The 20,000-nt window shown below is 35.3% G+C and overlaps 1 protein-coding gene across 1 annotated transcript in view; it reads right to left on the reverse strand.

Annotated features, from left to right (window-relative positions):
* rictor (rapamycin-insensitive companion of Tor) overlaps positions 1-19,928 on the reverse strand; it is a 32,002-nt gene extending 12,074 nt beyond the window's left edge. The window contains exons 1-14 of the mRNA XM_086533533.1: positions 19,811-19,928; positions 8,133-8,445; positions 7,771-7,902; positions 6,953-7,143; positions 6,501-6,732; positions 6,204-6,354; positions 5,782-5,966; positions 3,827-3,957; positions 3,363-3,643; positions 2,750-2,866; positions 2,409-2,591; positions 1,978-2,186; positions 1,734-1,823; positions 347-548 (exon numbers count right to left, since the gene is read on the reverse strand). Coding sequence (XP_086389659.1) covers positions 347-548; positions 1,734-1,823; positions 1,978-2,186; positions 2,409-2,591; positions 2,750-2,866; positions 3,363-3,643; positions 3,827-3,957; positions 5,782-5,966; positions 6,204-6,354; positions 6,501-6,732; positions 6,953-7,143; positions 7,771-7,902; positions 8,133-8,445; positions 19,811-19,913 — 2,520 coding nt within the window. The 5' untranslated portion in view covers positions 19,914-19,928. The remainder of the gene's footprint in view (positions 1-346; positions 549-1,733; positions 1,824-1,977; positions 2,187-2,408; positions 2,592-2,749; positions 2,867-3,362; positions 3,644-3,826; positions 3,958-5,781; positions 5,967-6,203; positions 6,355-6,500; positions 6,733-6,952; positions 7,144-7,770; positions 7,903-8,132; positions 8,446-19,810) is intronic.
* Between the last annotated feature and the right edge of the window lie 72 nt (positions 19,929-20,000).

A 20,000-nucleotide genomic window follows, 5' to 3' on the forward strand; every position in this document is an offset into this window, starting at 1 on the left:
AGAGAGAGAGAGAGAGAGACGAGAGAGAGAGAGAGAGAGCGAGAGAGAGAGAGAGAGAGAGAGAGAGAGAGAGAGAGAGAGAGAGAGAGAGAGAGAGAGAGAGAGAGAGAGAGAGAGAGAGAGAGAGAGAGAGAGAGAGAGAGAGAGAGAGACAGAGAGAGAGACAGAGAGAGACAGAGAGAGAGAGAGAGACAGAGAGAGACAGAGAGAGACAGAGAGAGACAGAGAGAGACAGAGAGAGAAATGAAAGAAAGACAGAAAGAAAAAAAGGTAATAAATCTATCCATAACAACAAACAAAATATATAAAAATATGATCATATAAAGGCAACCTAGCAAAGACATACCTCATTATCGCAAGCTTCATCCAGAACGTCCAGTGCTGCATGTGCAACTAATCGGCTCTCATCATAAAGCTGGCCTACAAGCAGCTCTATGCCCCACCTTGAAAAGTCTTCAGCTCCTACTCGCACTAATGCTCTGAGTAGCTGTGTGGCATACATGCGAGCTGACTCTTGACATCCAGTTAAAATCTTGTTTAAAATAGCTCTGAAAAATTATGTAAATATAAATGTAAAGACATGTGTGCATGTGTATGTTTATATGTATGTATGTATGTATGTATGTATGTATGTATGTATATATGTATGTATGTATGTATGTATGTATGTATGTATGTATGTATGTATGTATGTATGTGTGTGTGTGTGTGTGTGTGTGTGTGTGTGTGTGTGTGTGTGTGTGTGTGTGTGTGTGTGTGTGTATGTATATATGTATGTATGTATGTATGTCTGTATGTATGTATGTATGTATGTATGTATGTATGTATATGTTATGTAAAGTATACGTATACGTATGTAGCACGTACGTATACGTACGTACGTATGTACGTACGTAGTATACGTATTATGTATGTATGTAATATATATATATATATATATATATATATATATATATGCACATATATATATATATATATGTATATACATATATATATATATAATATATATATATATATATATATATATATATATGTATATATATGTATATTACATTATATATATATATATATATATATATATATATATATATATATATATATATATATATATATAATATATATATATATATATATAATATATGTATATATAAGCAATAATGATGTAAATCTATAGAGTATATTCTAATATATAACCCTACTATGGTGGGCCCTTGAAGATATAATGCAACACTCACAGATGGGCATGTCTTCAAAAAACTCAATTTATCTTTTAAAATTAAATAAATCAAAATAATAGGTCATGCTATAAAGAGAATGAAAATGCTGACTATGAGGTTACAGGAGACCATGACCGACCACAAGGAGCGCAAGGTCAACTTGGTCACTGTTGTTAACAGAAACACCAACTTGGTCATCACACACTGAGCAAATATGGCTGACTAGAGGCAAAGGAAGGGTTACAAGGGTTACAAGGGTTAAACTATTTCACTCATCTCATAGACCTTTTGATTTTTACAAATGAAAGGTAAGAGCAGTTTTTAAATCTGAAAGATTTCCAAAGGTGCACATTCAAACCATATCTAAGATATTACAGATTTTGGATGCTTATTTCATGTACCTAAAACACTTATCATATATAACCTAAAACAACCATAACAACTCTTCAAATTCACTTTGAATAACAAAACCAGTAATGAATGTAAAATATTTTCTATCATTTAAAAGAGCCATACCTGTTAAGACCATTGATTGAATAATCTAGGCACGTTGACACAAGTTTGGCATACATGTCACTGGAAGATATGCTTACTAATTCCTGTAGCCTGAAATATAAAAATTAAAGTTAGAAAAGGTAATAAATTCCTAATGAGTATAAATTAACAAAACCGAAAAGAACAAAAGTGTAATTCTAACATTTTAGTACAATTTCGAAGAGCAAGAATTACCAAAGTAAATGAAAACGCATGAGCAACTTACTGCTGAAAAATGCCCGCTTTGAGAAGCATGTCGTAACCTCTTTGAGAATGAGAAAGTCTGCCCATTGCCAGGAAATAATGCTGTGCAGTAGTAGTGTTAAGGCGGGATGGCGATAACACAGCATCATGGGGCGGACGTTCACAGACAACATACGAAAGATTCATGCTCAGGTCTACCAGCAGTTCCTCTAAGTACTTACTACATTCATCCTGGAAGTAAAAAATAGTTATGTAATTTCACTTTGACAATTGATCTTCTTTCATTCTTTTCTTTTACTAATTTTCTTATATCAACACCCAAACAATTCAATCTTAATTAAAAAAAACAAAGCAACTCAAGTTTAAAAGACAAAACAAAGGTATCATCAGACAAACATATCATTAATGCACAAAAAAAAAAACTATTTGACAAATTAAGTGTAATAATCCTACCTCTGATGCACCTAACAAAAAATCACAGAAGTGCAGTAGAGCTTGGGCATACACTTGAGCAAGATCATGTGTCAGATCAGTATTAGCAAATAACCCTGAACTTGGTTTATAAAAGTGTAGTAAACGTCTTGTAAAAAGGCGGTAGCTGCTGTCGTCTAACCGTTGCAAGGAAACCGTGGGCCACTGAAACAGGAATTAATAATAATATTAACTTGAACTTTACAAACATAAGAGGTAATATGATTTCATACTGCATATAAGGTATATCCCTAAATAGTCTGAAGCACATTTTCATAAACATAATAAAATTACAGGAAAATGAAAACAAGATCAATCATTACCCTTAGTACAGGAATAATTAGTTCCCATTTCCATTTCTGGGTATATCTCTCTGTGGCTATAACATTGGAGTCCTTTAATGTCTGATGTATTACCTCATCATGGTCCTTCCCCAGCCACTGTTCAGGAAAGGAATATTTAAATGAATACTGATTTATAGACAGTGTTACAAAACATGATATGAAAAGATTTATTATTCTGATTTTTGCATACCAAACACTATAAATGATATGTAAGTAGAAAGTTGTTGTTTTTTTCTTAACCCAATGACAACGGTGCGTCACACTCGTGTGACACAGCCAAACTCCCGTTGCCGGGGTATCATGCCAGTGTGACAATTACAATGCAATATTGCAATTGCCCGGCATAGGGGTTTTCACGTAGCGCGTGCCCCGTCGGGAAAGGGTTAATATGGAGCTTTTTTTTTTTTCTTTTTTCTTTTTTTTTTAGTGACATCTGCTATAAATATCATTTTGATTTATGGTCAGTTCAATTGCATTTTAAATAGTAAAAAACAATAAAATAACAATAAAGGTAAGAGTTAAATAGTTCTATGATGACAAAATACAATAAATGGCCCTACCATCACTGTGCTTGCATTACTACACTACATACCTTACTTAGTTTGGCACTTGTGGTTGCTGTCTGGACCTTGGGAATGCGTTCTTTAGTCTTAGGAGAGCAACGGATTATATGCGCTAAGTACTGAGAGGTGGGTAAGCTGCGAGCATTGAGACGAGTGCGGGCAATGAAGAGAAGAGCGGTTATGGCCTGAGTCGCTCTCATGCGCTGCGTTGCATCTTGGCCAGCCGCTCGCTCCAGCAACAACGGAAGGGAGTGTGACAGGGCACAACACTCCGCTGGAAGGTTTTGGTTGGCTTGGTGGAGCATTTCACCTGTGTCAAGGAGAGTAATCCTTAAAGTCTGGATTTGAATTGTAATTTCTATCAGAAAAGGAAAAATAATGATCACTCATAGAATTTAGACAAAATCAATAGTCACAGAAATGCGAAATAATTCATGATCTTATTTCTATCCATCTATTCATTTCATAAAGAAAATACAACATAGAAACTCACCGAGAAGAATCGTTGTGCGCACAGACAACGCTGCTGAGCTGCTCACCACCACTTCGCACATGGCAGGAAACAAATCAACGCACATCAGCGTGTAAAGTACCAGGGCTAAATGGTTTTGAATAATGTTTGGTCTGCAATAAAATAAGCCACAATTAAAATCAGTGTTTATTCTTGGAGGTATAGCCTTCATTTTCTCTATATCTGTTTATGTAGCACATGAAATGCAGGTTAGGAGATGTAAATTCCCAATCTTTTGCACAATGTCTGTCAGAAGTGGCAGTTAGATTATGGCATTGATAAGAATCTTCTAATCATAAGGGAAATCACAGAACAAATCTCCTGCATGCCTCTCACCTGAACAAGTTTCAAGAAGTTAAACTAATGGAAGGAGACTGCAGACAACTTTTAAGAGTATGCACAGTATGCTTAATAACATAATCATACATATCATGAAGAGGGTGTATCTGCATGTGCATTGGCATGAACGTGCATATAAATACCCAGTTGGAGAGACATTTAACAAAAAGCATGCATATATTCAAGCAGGTCAGACAATTCTAGCCCCCCCCCTAAAAAAAAGAATTAATAGATAAACAAATATATAAAATTAATAATCTAATATTGATGATGAAAATAATAATAATAACAATAATAATAATAATAATAATAATAATAATAATAATAATAATAATAATAATTAACAATAACAATGTTAATGATGATAATAATAATAATAATAATAATAATAGTAGTAGTAAAATAAATAATATTAAACAAATGATATAAATGAAAATAAAAATGAAAATGAAATTAAATAAAAATAAAGATAATAAAAATAAAAACATAAATAATGAAAATAATTTTTAAAAAATAATAATAATGACAATAATGATGATGATGATGACGATAGTACTACTACTACTACTACTACTACTACTACTAATAATAATAATAATAATAATAATAATAATAATAATAATAACAATAACAAAGCAAAAAATAATATAGAATAAGATAAAATAAAATAAAATAAAACAAAACAAAAAACAAAACAGAAAATAATATAAAATAAAATAAAATAAAATAAAATAAAATAATAAAAATAAGAATAAAATAAAAGAAAAAGAAAAAATAATAATATTGACAAAGACAATGATAATGATAATAATGATGATGATGATAATAATAACAATAACAATAACAACAATAATAATAATTATAATAATCATAATAATAATAATCATAATAATAATAAGGATAATAAGGATAATAATAATAATAATATCAATAATAACAATAACAACAAAAATAATAATAATTATAATAATCATAATAATAATAATCATAATAATCATAATAATAATAAGGATAATAAGGATAATAATAATAATAATATCAATAATAACAATAACAACAAAAATAATAACAACAACATCAACAATAATAATGATAATAATGATAATAATGATAATGATAATGATAATGATAATGATAATGATAATAATAATAATACCAATAACAATAACAATAACAATACAACTACAACTACAACTACAACTACAACTACAACTACAACTACAACTACAACTACAACTACAACTACAACTACAACTACAACTACAACTACAACTACAACTACAACTACAACTACAACTACAACTACAACTAAAAATGAAAATGAAAATGAAAATGAAAATGAAAATGAAAATGAAAATGAAAATGAAAATGAAAATGAAAATGAAAATGAAAATGAAAATGAAAATGAAAATGAAAATGAAAATGAAAATGAAAATGAAAATGAAAATAATAATAATAATAATAATAATAATAGTAATAATAATAATAATAACAATAATACACAAATAAATACAGACTTTAAGAATTACTCTTATCTTTTCAACTCATACTAACAAAAGGCCCCTTGACTTACTAAAAGGACAAATGCTCCCACTCACCTAAACTTGGCAGTATGAGGTAGCAGGGCTCTGGCTTCCGCAGCTACAAACCCTTCGTGCAATCTCCAAAGATCAGTGTCAGAGGAAGAGTTTGAATTGTAATCCGCCAGGGCCTCCTCGTAGTCACCTGTCCACTCCCCAAGAGGTATTCGAAACAGCTCATACAACAGCTCGATTACTGCTTTCTAGAAAACATAGAGAAGATGGGTGGAAAATAAGTTTACTATGATAAAGCTATAATAAAATAATGTATGATGACTATATTCTAAGAAATTATAAATAGTGAGAAACATGTGATAATAAAGTAATATATAATAAATAACAAAAAAAATCTTTAAAATAATATATCATAAAAAAAAAAGTAACAATGAACAAATAGACATTATTAAAGTTTCCTTGTAAAGACCTCTATGCCTACTTACTCTTGTGTCTTCATGGTTGGGATAGAGTAATGCCACCAGTGACTTTAATGCTGCCGAGTCTGGTTGACAGAGAGACACCAGGCCAGGCCACGAACGCAAGGACACCAGGACTGCCAACTTTCCCGCCTGAGTTCGTAACTCTCTTTCCTCACTGATCGTTAAAAAAGAAAAAGTGTATAAATTTTTTAAAAAACTACTTCTTTTCAAATTGCACAAACTATCTCGCACAAAACAAAAGCTTGAACAAATTCACTCCCAAATTCATTTCCGAAATGAGAACCTCTCACAGCTACCTACCTTTTGCTATAATACTCCAGGTCATAACTTGTATGCTTGTAGTGAAAGTCTGAGAAGGGAGCTAGGATCTGGTGAAGCTGGGCACAGTGAGGTCGCCATTCGGGAGTGTTGAGGAGGTAGAGAATGGCACCCAGGAGAGCCTCGTTAATTCTTGGCATAGCACAGTCGAGGATGTTGTGCAGCAGTACTCCCACTCCTCCACATTCCACAAACACGTTAGTATTCAACACGGCTGCACGTTCACAAAGAAAGAAAGGAAAATAAAATCAAAGGCACTTATTCAATATTTTAACATTCACTTAATTTCAATACAGAACTCATTTGAGTTTGTAAGTATTGTTATAATCAAAATAATTTTATGAAGAAATGTACAAACATCACTACAAAATGTCACAGAAAAAAAAAACATCATTAAATTTCTTTAATCATTCACCTTACAATGAAACACATACCCATTTCATTAAGAGTAGCAAGAGCAGATCTGAGGAGACGGTCTCTCTCCTTGGCACCATCTCGCGCAATGGCAACTAAACACCGTGCTAAAGCCAAGGGAAACAGACTAGGGGCTACCTGCAACATTTTTCTTGTCAGCCTTAAACTCTGAACGCGTTCAATTTGATTATCCAGCATGATGTCCATACTCCTGTAAATCAAGACAATTTTTACATGAGATACATTTTTCTATTTGTACAAAAAGGTCCTATTCAAAAATTCCCCTGCAACTAAGACGATATAGTCCTGTCATTAACCCATCAATGATGGGTAACAAGATATCACATCAAGTGGTGGCACAGTCAGCCGCCAAGGACGAGATATTTCATTGTAGCTATCCTACTGGCTGACGCGCCAGGTGATTGGCGTATAGCGTTTGGCCACGGCCAGTGTGGGTAGGAATCCCGAGGCGTTAGGCTTATGCGTTTGAAATATCCCAGCATTTCGACCCTTTGGAGCCAAAATAGCCCCATCGGCAACTGGTTAAGATCAATGAACCTCAAAAAAAAAAACATAAACTTTATTCTTAAAGGTATATTTTAGGCTCTACTGTCATCGCATAAATGACAGCAAATGGAAACTTCATTATACATTACACACTTCATTATACATAATAGTCATAACCAAAGAAACCTATGATTAATAGTACTACTTCTATTCATGCCTAGTTCCCCATACTCCAAACCACTTGAGAAAAACAAAAATATTCAAAAAAACAAATATAAATTGTCTTAACATTCCATCTTTCACCCTGGGCAACCCTACAGAAGGCACTTACCTGATAATAAGAGGTATAGTGTTGACTGCCTGAAGGGCTTTCACATCCTCAGGAGACTGAATGAGGTAACGAAGGAGTCTGAGCCCACCGGCACGGACCTCCTTGCCATCATGGACCAGACAGCACCGCAACCTTTTCAATGAGAATTACGGGTTAAAATATATAAAATATCTTTATTTCTAACTTCGTATGTCACAAAATGTCTTCTTCAGTACAAATTAACTTATCTCATAGTAGTTCAGGTTCTAAAAGATAGCATTTACATCTAAAATCATGAATAAACAAATAAAAAAAAAAACATAAGTATCAAAATTAACCTTAAGCAATAAAACCAAACTGAACAAAACCATGGCAACCCTTACAGACAGAAATACTGTTCCTTTGTGATCCTGACTTCCCCAAAGTCTGGCTGGGACAACAGCGGCTGTGTCTTATCCTTGTCCGACACAATATCATCAAAGGCTTTAATTTGCTCTTCAGTGAAAGGTGACTTCTTTGTATTATTGGTGGTGTTAAGCTTTGATATGGCCCTGACTGCAGCGTTGAGGTACCCCAGGCGGCGGCTCTTGGGGACTCCATTCTGCTGGCACACAACGGCCACCACTTCTCGCAGGATCCCTTGTATTCCCTTCCCTGTGTCGAGAGTGATGCTGTCCTCCTCACTCTCATGGCGTCCTACAAAGAGGTCAAAGAATATGGTTAGAATATGGGTATCAATATAACTCTATTACTGAAAAGTACATATAACACTTTCCTATAATTTCAATGCATCACTAACATTTGATTATTGATATAATAACGGTGAAGCGGAATCTTAATATCAAATACATACTCTTTGGAGTTAACCAAATATCTACACCATAAAATATTTGCTGTACCCTAAACCACCAAATCATATATAAAAAAATATTTTAAAAAATGCAAGAGTGTGTATATTGACTTCAATAAACACATTTTTTTTTCTTTTTTTACTTCCATTTTTTGTTATTCATTCTACACCACAAGGATAGCCAGTTTTCAAGTCAATTCCAGATGTTATTTTCATAAATAATTGTTCACACAAGAAAAGAGAGCACAACCCAATAAAATGGTGCACAAAAGAAATTACTTCTCTGACAAATAAATCCCAGACTCTCCATGAGAATTCATAAAATGGGAAATTTTCCTGACTCTGCTGCACCATGTTCTGCCCTGTGAAAATCACATGACACCAAAGACACATCATATATCTATTAATGATGATAAATGAATAACAATCATGAAAAATGATCACTCCACAACATCTACCAGTCAACTTAGACTGAGAAGCAGTCAAGTTATCATGCAAACTATTCATGCTATTAATTCTTGGGATGAGCCCAAGATTTTTTAAGGAAAACATTTCCATTAACATTGTTTTCTAGGGTTGTGCATAACAGTATTTACATCAAAATCCAAGAGAATTTCTTCAAACTTTAAACACAAAAAGAAAGAAAAAAAAATGTATCTCTAGAACACAAACAAATATCAATAACCCCAAGAAAATTTATTACTTTCTTTCTAAACATTAGATTAAGATTATGCAAATTCCTTACAATACTTTACCATTCCCATTGCGGTGCAGAAGCAGCATATTCAAGCAGATACTTATCAGGTTGCTGTTAAAGTTGCTTGGCCAAGTAGCAGAGTGGAATCAGCCAGGCTGACATGACCTGAATATACCTTCATATACCACATATCTCACAAAACTGTAATTTCATCCCATTTGGCAGCATATGATCACACCACTCTCCCCATAACATATTCACACTTTCCGGCTACCGGTGATCTTTTTGCCTCAATTCTTTATCTTAAATCCTCTCCCTCCCAAACTTTGATCATTAGATCCCTCTCACAGTGCCTTCTCGCCCCCTTTCCATTCATCTTCTACTAAGGCCCCTCACATCCCTCCAGGGGGATTGAAGCCTGGTTAAAGTAGGAGTGCAAGAACTGCAACACTTGCTAGCCTCTCTCCTTTAACTTTATAGCCTTCTGGACCCAACCCAAACCTAATGGTTCTCAGCTTCTGCATTCTCACAGGTAAACAAGCATACTCCTACACTTTTTCTTTACATTCATATATTCATATTCAGGGCTGTAATTTATATTGCATAAACAAACTAGTAAACTACTATTAATTTCAATACTTTCATGGAATGCCTAAAGGACACTACTGTAGGATAAATCAGTGCATAGGAATTGGTTAGAGACAGAATACATATATCAAGAATTACAATAACATGCTTGCTTATTTCTATAGAAGTATCAATGAAATCAAATTAACACTTCAATGAAAGAAACTCTCAGTGCATAACAATAACAATACCAAAATAAATTTTACTAATATGACAGACTGTAGGAACCAAAAATTAAAATTGAATGCCTATAAGTAGCTACAGTTTAAAAAAAATGGTCAATTTATTTTTAATCAATATATCTAACTATATAAAGGCAAATTTGTCTCCACATTATGATGCCCTTATCTTAGGGCAGTCTCAAGCTAGGATACATACATATAAACAGATATGTAAATATATAGGTACAAATATGTCCAAGAATGCCCAAGAATATGCACAAGAATTCTTGCTATGTAAAGCCCAAAAGGATCAGACAGAAGAGGGGTTAGAGACCCACATTCTTGGCAGGTGTATCCTGTACATTCTGGCAGGATGCACTGAGAAAGGAAATGTAGAAATGCTATGCAGGATTCATAGTCATCTCTTTCAGTATCCTTCTATGGACTTCAATTATCTATCTTATAAATATGACTAGCACTTAAGGCTGTATGAAAATGGAGTAAATCCCATAATTCTATGTGCATATATATCTGTCATATGTGTGTGTGAGTGTGAGTGTGTGAGTGTGTGAGTGTGTGAGTGTGTGTGTGAGTGAGTGAGTGAGTGAGTGAGTGAGTGAGTGAGTGAGTGAGTGAGTGAGTGAGTGAGTGAGTGAGTGAGTGAGTGAGTGAGTGAGTGAGTGAGTGAGTGAGTGAGTGAGTGAGTGAGTGAGTGAGTGGGTGAGTGAGTGAGTGAGTGAGTGAGTGTGTAGATAGATAGATAAAGGTAGAGAATCAAAGGTATGAATTCTCTTCTCACCCTCCTACCATTTCTAAACTGGTCTTGAGAACGAGAATGCAATTACCATAGCTTAACCATAGACTTGGCTAATAATAATAGCAATATCTGGATTATACAGACACAAATTTTGAACATTCACAAGGGGTATAAGGAATGTAAGTTTTACCAATGTAATGAACCAAAAATATAATATTAACTCGTTGCCGACGGGGGATAGATTTGCTTACAAGTACTCCAGGTCTAGGTTTTAATTCTATTTTTGACAGCTATTTTTTTTTTTTTTGATTTTCCCACTCCCTGTTAGTCCCTTATTTGTATGAGCTAGGCCCATCTTTTGTTTTTTTTTTTTTGTTTGATTTGTATTTTTTTTAGATTTTTAATATTTGTCATATCACCAGGCTCCATCAATTCTCCAGTTGACTAAAATGTAGTTTCGGCGTCCATTTCAAACTATTTTTTTTCGTTATATCAATGTGTAATGTATTTTGGTTTTAGGGGAGGACAAAAAAAATACTTTATTTTATTCGCATTGTGTCTGTGCACAAACGAAAACATGAAACTAATCCACCATCAAGAAAGAAGGAAGGGGAAGGGAAGGAAATTTTTTCTGTTGACTGCCACAATAAAAATAAAGGTAGTCCATACTGGACAGGGGGCACATTGTATGGGCATGGTGTGAGTCACCTGCCTTCCTCACGGTTCCTGCCCTGCCATTTCTTTCATTTGCAGTACAAGAGTGTCAGTAACTTTCTAACTGCTATGTTCAATCACTAATTAGAGCTAGTGCTTGCTCTAGACCGTAGATGGGATGCATTCAAGGCTCTCTCTCCTGCTGGTGCTAGGAGAAAGTGGTGCCATCTAGGTTTTGTAAGTGAGTTGAAAACCATTTTGCTTAGTATTATGGCAGTTATAATAATTATGACTGCAATTGTCAATATCACTCACTCATTACTTATAGTACAATAAAATAACATAGTGATCCAAGATCCCCGAACGCCATGGCGTCCATTGTCAGGCAAGAGGTCCTGCATCATGTATGACGAAAAAACACATCATCCGTCGTTAACGGGTTAACTATGATATCATCATATTGTCATATTTCAAAAAATAAATAATGAATTCTCTCTATTTGTTCAGTCATACACATGTGGGCATCTCCTCCAATTCCTTTCCTGTAATTTCATCGTCTTTGGACCAAATACAACAATTAACCATTATTATACTTTTCAGCTTTGGTCATGCTTGCACTAATGATGACAGCTGTAACCTCAACTTCTAACATAATAAGCTAAGTGAAAATAATTCTTATTCTTGTATCTCTTGTTTATCTTCAGCTGGTTCTTGATGACTGAGTGATGTACATAGGAGAGCTAGCAGAGAACCTACAGCTGGAGCCTAGCATCTAATCAGGGTAAGTGAATATGGTTGTTGGTCTAGATATTTAACCCATTGATGATTTGTAAATGCACTTCCCATGCTGGTTTTGTTTTGGGAAAAAAAGGTTTTAGTTCTATAATTTTCATATTAACTACTGCTCATGGAGCAGTAGCAAAAAAGTGGATAGCACTTGTTCACGAGATCAGAGGGATAAAGGTGGTCCTCTCTCAAAATATTCCTTTCCCAAGCAACTGTACTTAAAACTTAAATAAATGATCTGCAAGGTTGGAATCTTCAACCATGCAATATTACTGGGATGATTGCCATTTGTATGAGTAAAAAAAAAAAATCTGAGTAAGTAAAACCATCGGCAGAACCCATCGACCAGAATTCCTGCGAGCATTGGCTAATTTACTAAGCTACCCTTGTCATCCCTCGTGGATGGATCCTTTATCATTACTTGCAATTAGGCATGGATGTATCCGGTAATATCATTGTTTAGGTTTTTTACAGAGTTGAAGAGCCAAGGTCAGAAATAAGCTACCAGATGATATTGATGATTACTTAGACACTATCTAGTATTAATGGACACACAAAATTGGAGGGTAAGGTCAGTTTCTTACTTGACCTCAAACACTGAACATGGAAGACCCTCCCCAATTATGTTTCAAGTATGTTCAGTCCCCAATCACTCTAGTTCCATAATATATTTCCTGGTTAAATTTCCTTTCAAAGGAAAAAAAATCAAATCAGTATAAAAAAAAATTGTGAAAAGGTTACAGCCAAAGAACTGGATAAATAGAAAGCATAACTATTCTAAATTGTAAATCAATAATGATAATTTTAAGCCAACAGGCATTTTCAGCTGAATGTCACATACCAAAAGCAATTGTTCATAGTAGTCAATGCCTCCATCAGTTTGTCCATGACTGAATCCTTGACCCTTCCGAGATGGCATTTTTCACAGGGATCCGTTCACTTTCAGACTGCATTTTTTTTTTAAATACAAGCTAGTTACTTCTTCAGTTGTGTAGCTAATGCATCATACCAATTTGTTATTAGTATCATTCTGCTAATATATAATATGTAGACTCATATATCTTACCATCAGTCTAGAAAAAGATGTGGCCCATCATATTTTAATAACTTTATGGGGTCCCATGCAAATTTGATACACTTTGCCTGTATCCTCAACTAAGAATAAATCATTACAGAATGCCCATTTTTCAGAGGTTAACCCATTGCAGACCTAACGACCTAACTGGTTGTCAGGGCAGGCGGCCTACGACACTAGCGTCACCAGCTAAAAAATAGAGGGACAGGGAAAGGGTTTTCTCCAGCCACTGGGTAGCAAAGACTAGCCCAAACAATATTTTTCCATAAATCCATCATAAAATGCGGGCTTAGGCTGACTTTGGAACCCCCCTGTAGGTCTGGAGTTAACACTGTTACAGCCATAATACTTTATGACTGTGTGTGCACTTCAACTATGAGCAGATCCCGATGTTGCTTCATGTACACATTGACTCGTGTCTTTTAAGACTAATCAGTGCCAACATGTGTCATGACACCCATATGCAATGGGTTAAGAAAAAATAAGAAAACAATGAATTAAAAACAAATAACTTCAAGCTTCAAATTTTTACCACTTATTTTTTTGTCATAAAATATGCATCACATGTACAATGATAAATCAAATACCACATCATAAGATAGAGAGCCAGGGGTGAGCAAGTTATGATGTTTGGTGTGTTTTCTATTATTTTTTTGATTTACGGTATGATATATGAGTCTATATATGGTATACTAATACTATGATACTAATTAGCAATTGGTATGATGCTCTAGTTAAATAGCTGAGGGAATAAATGGCTTGTATTTCAACAGAATGAAAAATATAGTAAGAGTGATCCCACCCCATGCAACATGCCCACAACAGAAGGATTAAAAAGAAAAAGGGCAAAATTAGGGCATTGCTAAAATTTACATCATTTAACCCATTTGCGCCGGATGACATGCTATCACGTCATGGGAATATTTCACTCCTGCAAGAAGACACCCTATCGCATCATGATCTCTCCCTCTAAATATACATTTTACATAGTTACATATGTATATACTCATTGCACTTCCATTTCTATAGACACATTATTAGTAACATCAAAAAAAAGAGAAAAAATACAAAAAGCGCCTCTCAGCATTCTGTAAAATCAGGTGGGTGTAGTTCGCTCTGAGAAGCATAGAGCAGTATCGAGCCAAGAGAGATCTAGCACTTAGAGGCTGCATGCACTAATTATCTTCACAGAGGGAGCAAATGGGTTAATTGATAATGAGAACTAGACCATAGGGTTTACTGTTTATTTCTATTGTTCTATGCTAATTCAATATTTTTTTCTTCCGTAAAACCTTTCAATACTTTTTTTAAGGTCAAAATAAATGAAACTTAAGGCTTATAGAACTATGAAATTACTTTAAAATTTGTGTCACATAAATAGTAGAGGCATCATTAACCAATTAGCACTCATCATCTTTAACGTTTCCTGCAGCGTTTTTGCAGGGGTCGGATCAAATTTGTACTGCATTTTCCTTTTGTTAAAATTACAAATTTATTCCTTCAGTTACCCGCTTGAGATAAAAATGAGAAGTGTGGTGATGATGTTTTTCCCCTTGTACCCTTATACTTTTTCAATGAATGCATAACAAAATGAGGTTTAGTCTGACTTTGGAAGGCTGTAGCTTCAGAACTAGTGTCATCATGGCTTGTGTAAGTGCCACCATGGGCACATATAGATGCCAATTCTCTGTCACTGAGTTAAGGATCGAATGTCAGTAAATTACATTTTGAGATACAGGGCGTTATGTGTGATGTACTGTTTTCTTATATTTTAAGTGCAGTTGATACCGTAACCATTTTCCTTGTATAATATTTGAAAGTGTTTTTCATCAACACTTCAAGGACAAAATATGAACAATAGGATGCAACTTCTGCATTGCTATAACCCAAGCCCTCTTACATTTGCTGAATGATGTGTTACCCTCCTTGCTGTCATATTCTTATTGTTTTAATGATGACTGTTCTGCCTGCTGGGAGATCCTTCCTTAACCTAGTTATAATGATGCTAATAATCAACAAAAATGAGAGAAACTTGTGGTAAAGAATCATGAGAGACATACTTATATCTTATGAAAATTTATGAGGTACTGAGATAGGTTCCTTACCCACATCTTTCTGGCAGTTTTAAGGTTTGGCAGACTTATAATTTCCACTATAGCAAACTTGGATGGTTCCTTATCTACATGCTCTATCTCACCAGGATTCACATGGAGGAGGTATGATGACCAGAGATTAAAGCAAAGATATTATTGCATAGATCTACAGACTTTGAGAAGTTCCACTGTTTTAACTTTATTTTTCTGTAGATTAATTTGAATACTTAACCCATTGCCAACAGGGTGCCTGGTCATCAAGGCGGGCTGTCTACGACACTAGTGGCACCGGCTAAAAAACAGAGGGGTGGGGAAAGGGTTTTCTCCGTCCTCTGGGTAGCACAGACGAGCCCAAACAATATTTTTTCATAAATCCATCATAAAATGCTGATTTGGGCTGATTTTGGAACCCTCTAGCTCTAGAGCTAGTAGCGTTACATCCATAATACCTTATGACTGTGTGCACGCTTCAACTGTGAGCTGATCCTAATGTTGCGTCATGTACACATTGACTCCCGGGTTAATAGTAATGTTATATGCATTCTTTAAAAAAGCTACATTAGGGCTACACAAGAATCACTTTGACTGAGAAAGTTACCTAAAAACAGGTTCCCAATTTTGGGAACCAACCCTACAATGCAATTTCTGGGACTAAGGATTATTATGTGAACACGATTCTCCCCCTTAACTAGATTGTGAATAAGAAATACAGCAGACAATCAATTATGTTATGCAATCTGCCTTCTCTATACATGCACATGTGATTATACAGTTTCATGATTAATAGTTTTAGAAGTTTTATTTCTTTTCAAAGAAATGGGGATTTCTGTTTCAAAATTTATTTTATTTTTGTTAATAGAAAAACACATTTCAATTTTCAAAGAAAGAGAGAATGTCTTTCTGTCCCTTTTGCCCCTAGTCTTATTTGTTATGATTGTGGCTGGCCACTTCTCATGTGGTCAAACCAATTTGCAAAGATCATACACATGTCAAAAACAAGTGGGCCCCTTTCCAGCATCTCGGTATTGTTTGTAAGACATATGTATGTCCACTAACAAATTTTCTAGTGTCTGCTATGTTTCTTCAAGCCACACCCACCATATCATTAAATACCCCTATTTCCTGAGCCAACAATATACTAAGTTGTCATGTTTCCCGCCTCTTTTTTTTCTTGTGAATGGAACATAGTGAGTGTGAAACAGTAATTCTGGCACTGTACAGCATATATGTAACCTAAACCCCTAAAACTATACTTTCCTCTAATCCTTTCCCTCTCCACAAACCATACATGTCACAGTCACAGCCTGATGCATCACAGTCTTGGTATTATTTACACACCTAAATATATATAAATACATATTTTATTGTTTTGTATAATAAAAATAAGTGTTTGATACTCTATACAAACTTTGTTTTTATGTTTATGGTAACCACAATAACTATTTTCAGTTGTAACACTCCACTTTGCAACATTTGTCTGCTATATAAGTGAAATATGGATTCTAGTGTAAAAAAAACTAGTTCTTGAAATACTGAAGAACAAAGTTTGCCTTGATGAAAGTTGACGGGGAGGGGGCAGACAAGCTGCAATTTTGTAAGGAGTTAATTTATGTTGGAAAAATATTCTCTATTCTATCCTTCCAGCTGACAGAGATGAGAGCTTACTGATTATCACTGGGCTTAGCAGTCTCATGGAAGAGATCTTTTAGATATTTGCTAACTTGAAGAACTGATTCTTGCATTCATTGCTGTGATTCTACTGGTAATGAGAAGAGAAACTGTTGTTTCCTATTTGATTGATTTTTGTCCATTCCTATTTTGAATAAATTTTGTTCCATCTCTAAGTAGTGCCTCAGAGTCAACACTTCAAAATTTGGAAAGATAAATTTTGAATACATTACATTATTCATGAGGACATCAATGCTTAACCTATTGAGTACAGGTATCATGACATGACGGCAATGATTAGGCCTAAAAGACTGGTGTCAATACTTACATGACACAACACTGGTTCCAGCTCTCAGTTGAAGCATGCACACAGTCATGAAGTATTTTGGTTGTAATGTCGCTAGATTTAGAGCTAAGGTTCCAATATCAGCTTATACCCATATTTAGTGATGAATTTATGGAAAAATATTCCTTAAGCTTGTCTGTGCTACCCAAAGGGCGGAGAGAAAACTTTCTCTATCCCTCTAATTTTTAGCCAGGCCGCCAGCGTCATAGACCACCTGTCCACACTGCCAGTTAGGTCATTAGGTATCTTATCCACAATGGGTTAATATGTGACATTTTTCTTAACCCCTTTTTGACAGGGTGCCTAATGACCTAACTGGTCATCAAAGCGGGTGGTCTACAACACTAGTAGCACTGGCTAAAAATTAGAGGGACAGGGAAAGGGATTTCTCCATCCTCTGGGTAGCACAAACTAGCCCAAACAATATTTTTCAATAAATCCATCATAAAATGCCGGTTTAGGCTGACTTTGGAACCCTCTAGCTCTAGAGCTAACAGCGTTACAGCCATAATACCTTATGACTGTGTGCACCCTTCAACTGTGAGCAGATCCCAATGTTGCTTCATGTACGCATTGACTCCCATCTATTAGGTCTAATGAACACCTAAATGAACACCTTAGTCCGAAATACCCTGTACAATCGTTAAAGCCAAGAACGGCAGTGTCTGAGAGACTATACATGGCTTTGGTCTCTCATCTTATTGTCTTCCATGTTGTTTGGCAATATCTAACATCTTATTCATGCTTTAACCCATTAGCAGCGGATGGCATGATTTGCTGCAAAGGCAGAGTCGGTCATAGACGCGGATGGCACTATGCCAGACATGTAAAACAGCCATCCTACTGCACAGACCTTTTTTTAAAACCGCGATCAATGGGTTAACCCTTAAAGCAATATAATTTGAAGCATCCCAATCTCTTTCAGTCATTCATTGTAAAACCTCATTATTTTCTTTATACTCAATAATTATTGCTGTTTTAAGGAAGGACAAAAGGCAACTTATTTTTCATATTTTTGTGCTGTCATAAACGAATACGAAACATATAACCACCTACAATAAAGATAAATGAAACCTGTGCTTGTTCCTCTTCTCGTTCTGCCTGCACATTCTTCATCAGCGGTATTTTAGAGCAAAGGTTCATCAACTTGCCATTCAAGTGGTGCCATCTAGGTTTTGGACGTTAAGCTTGCACAATATTACGGTAATTATAGTAATTATGACCGCAGACGCCATCATCACTCATTCCTTTCTCATAGCAAAATAAAATAGCACAGTGACACCCGTACGCAATGGGTTAATAAGAGATAATTCCCTAACAAAAATTTTCAAAAGCAATACTGCCAATAGCCCGCCCACCTGTCTGCCTGCCTTCCCTCCCACCTACCTTCCCTCCCTCTCTTTCTCTGACACACACATGCATACATATGCATGCACAAATTGAGCTCAAATTATAAAAAATGGGTTATTGTTGTAAGGGGCTGTATAGGTTCCTATATGGTATATGTAATCCTGATGCAACCCAAGGATAAGTGCTAAAAAAAATCTAAGCTCTATCCTACCAGAATAGGTCTATGTTAGTTGGATGTTTGTTGGCCCAGAGTACAGATGGACACAGAATTCGCTCGCATGTTCATACAGTATATCATTTAGACAAGATTGTGGAACAACATAAAATCTACATCCTTTCATTCTAAAACCTTCTATATTGGGCAGATTCAATGCACATATACAAACTGCCTTCCCTCCAAAACCCTGACTACTCACTGGTCCTACAAACCTAATAGATGGGAGGGTGTGTGTGCTAACAGAGAAACAGAATTTACAAAGGGAAAGGTCATTGCAATCATTCTAACAATAACAAAAAATACCCAAGAGTAGGTGTATCTTATCTGTGAACACAAAGCTGCAGTCTACTACAATATTATCCCACATTCTACATATGTTCAACTCATCCTCCAATTCTACATTCCCCGTTTCACACTTGTGCCTATTTCACATGCCTGAGACCCATTTCACATCATGTTTATTTCTCGTCCATGTCGATTCCATATTCCACATCCGATCACACAGTAACGTCGACAACACGTTTAACATGTATGCCTATTCCACATCCACTCTAAGTTCACATTTCAAAATTTACAGTGATTCTGCAACAATACCGAATCCAATTTCAACATTCAACATTCATGCTGATTCCACATTCCACATGCCGAGTCCATCTTCATCTCCAAGGATACGAGTTATCTAGCACGCTCCGTAATTGAAAATCCCAACTAATATCCTCTAGGGACATCTATAAGTAACTTGTTATTGTTAATCAATAATAATGGACCTCAGAGACTTACTTCTCAAGGATCTGCCTGCACGAAAGCCCTTCCCGGAGTACATGTTTGTGTCGCCATTACGAACTGACGTTGTAGTAGTGTTTCTCTTATTATTTACTAACATATGGTGTTCGGTATTGGTCTGTATGAAGAACACTGCTGGTGAGGGACTTTGATTCTAAGATATCGTGAATATAGTGGGATATAAATT

This window comes from Penaeus japonicus, unplaced genomic scaffold (genome assembly GCF_977035675.1).
Source record: "Penaeus japonicus unplaced genomic scaffold, GWHDUDI00000001_assembly GWHDUDI00000039, whole genome shotgun sequence".
NCBI lineage: Eukaryota > Metazoa > Arthropoda > Malacostraca > Decapoda > Penaeidae > Penaeus > Penaeus japonicus.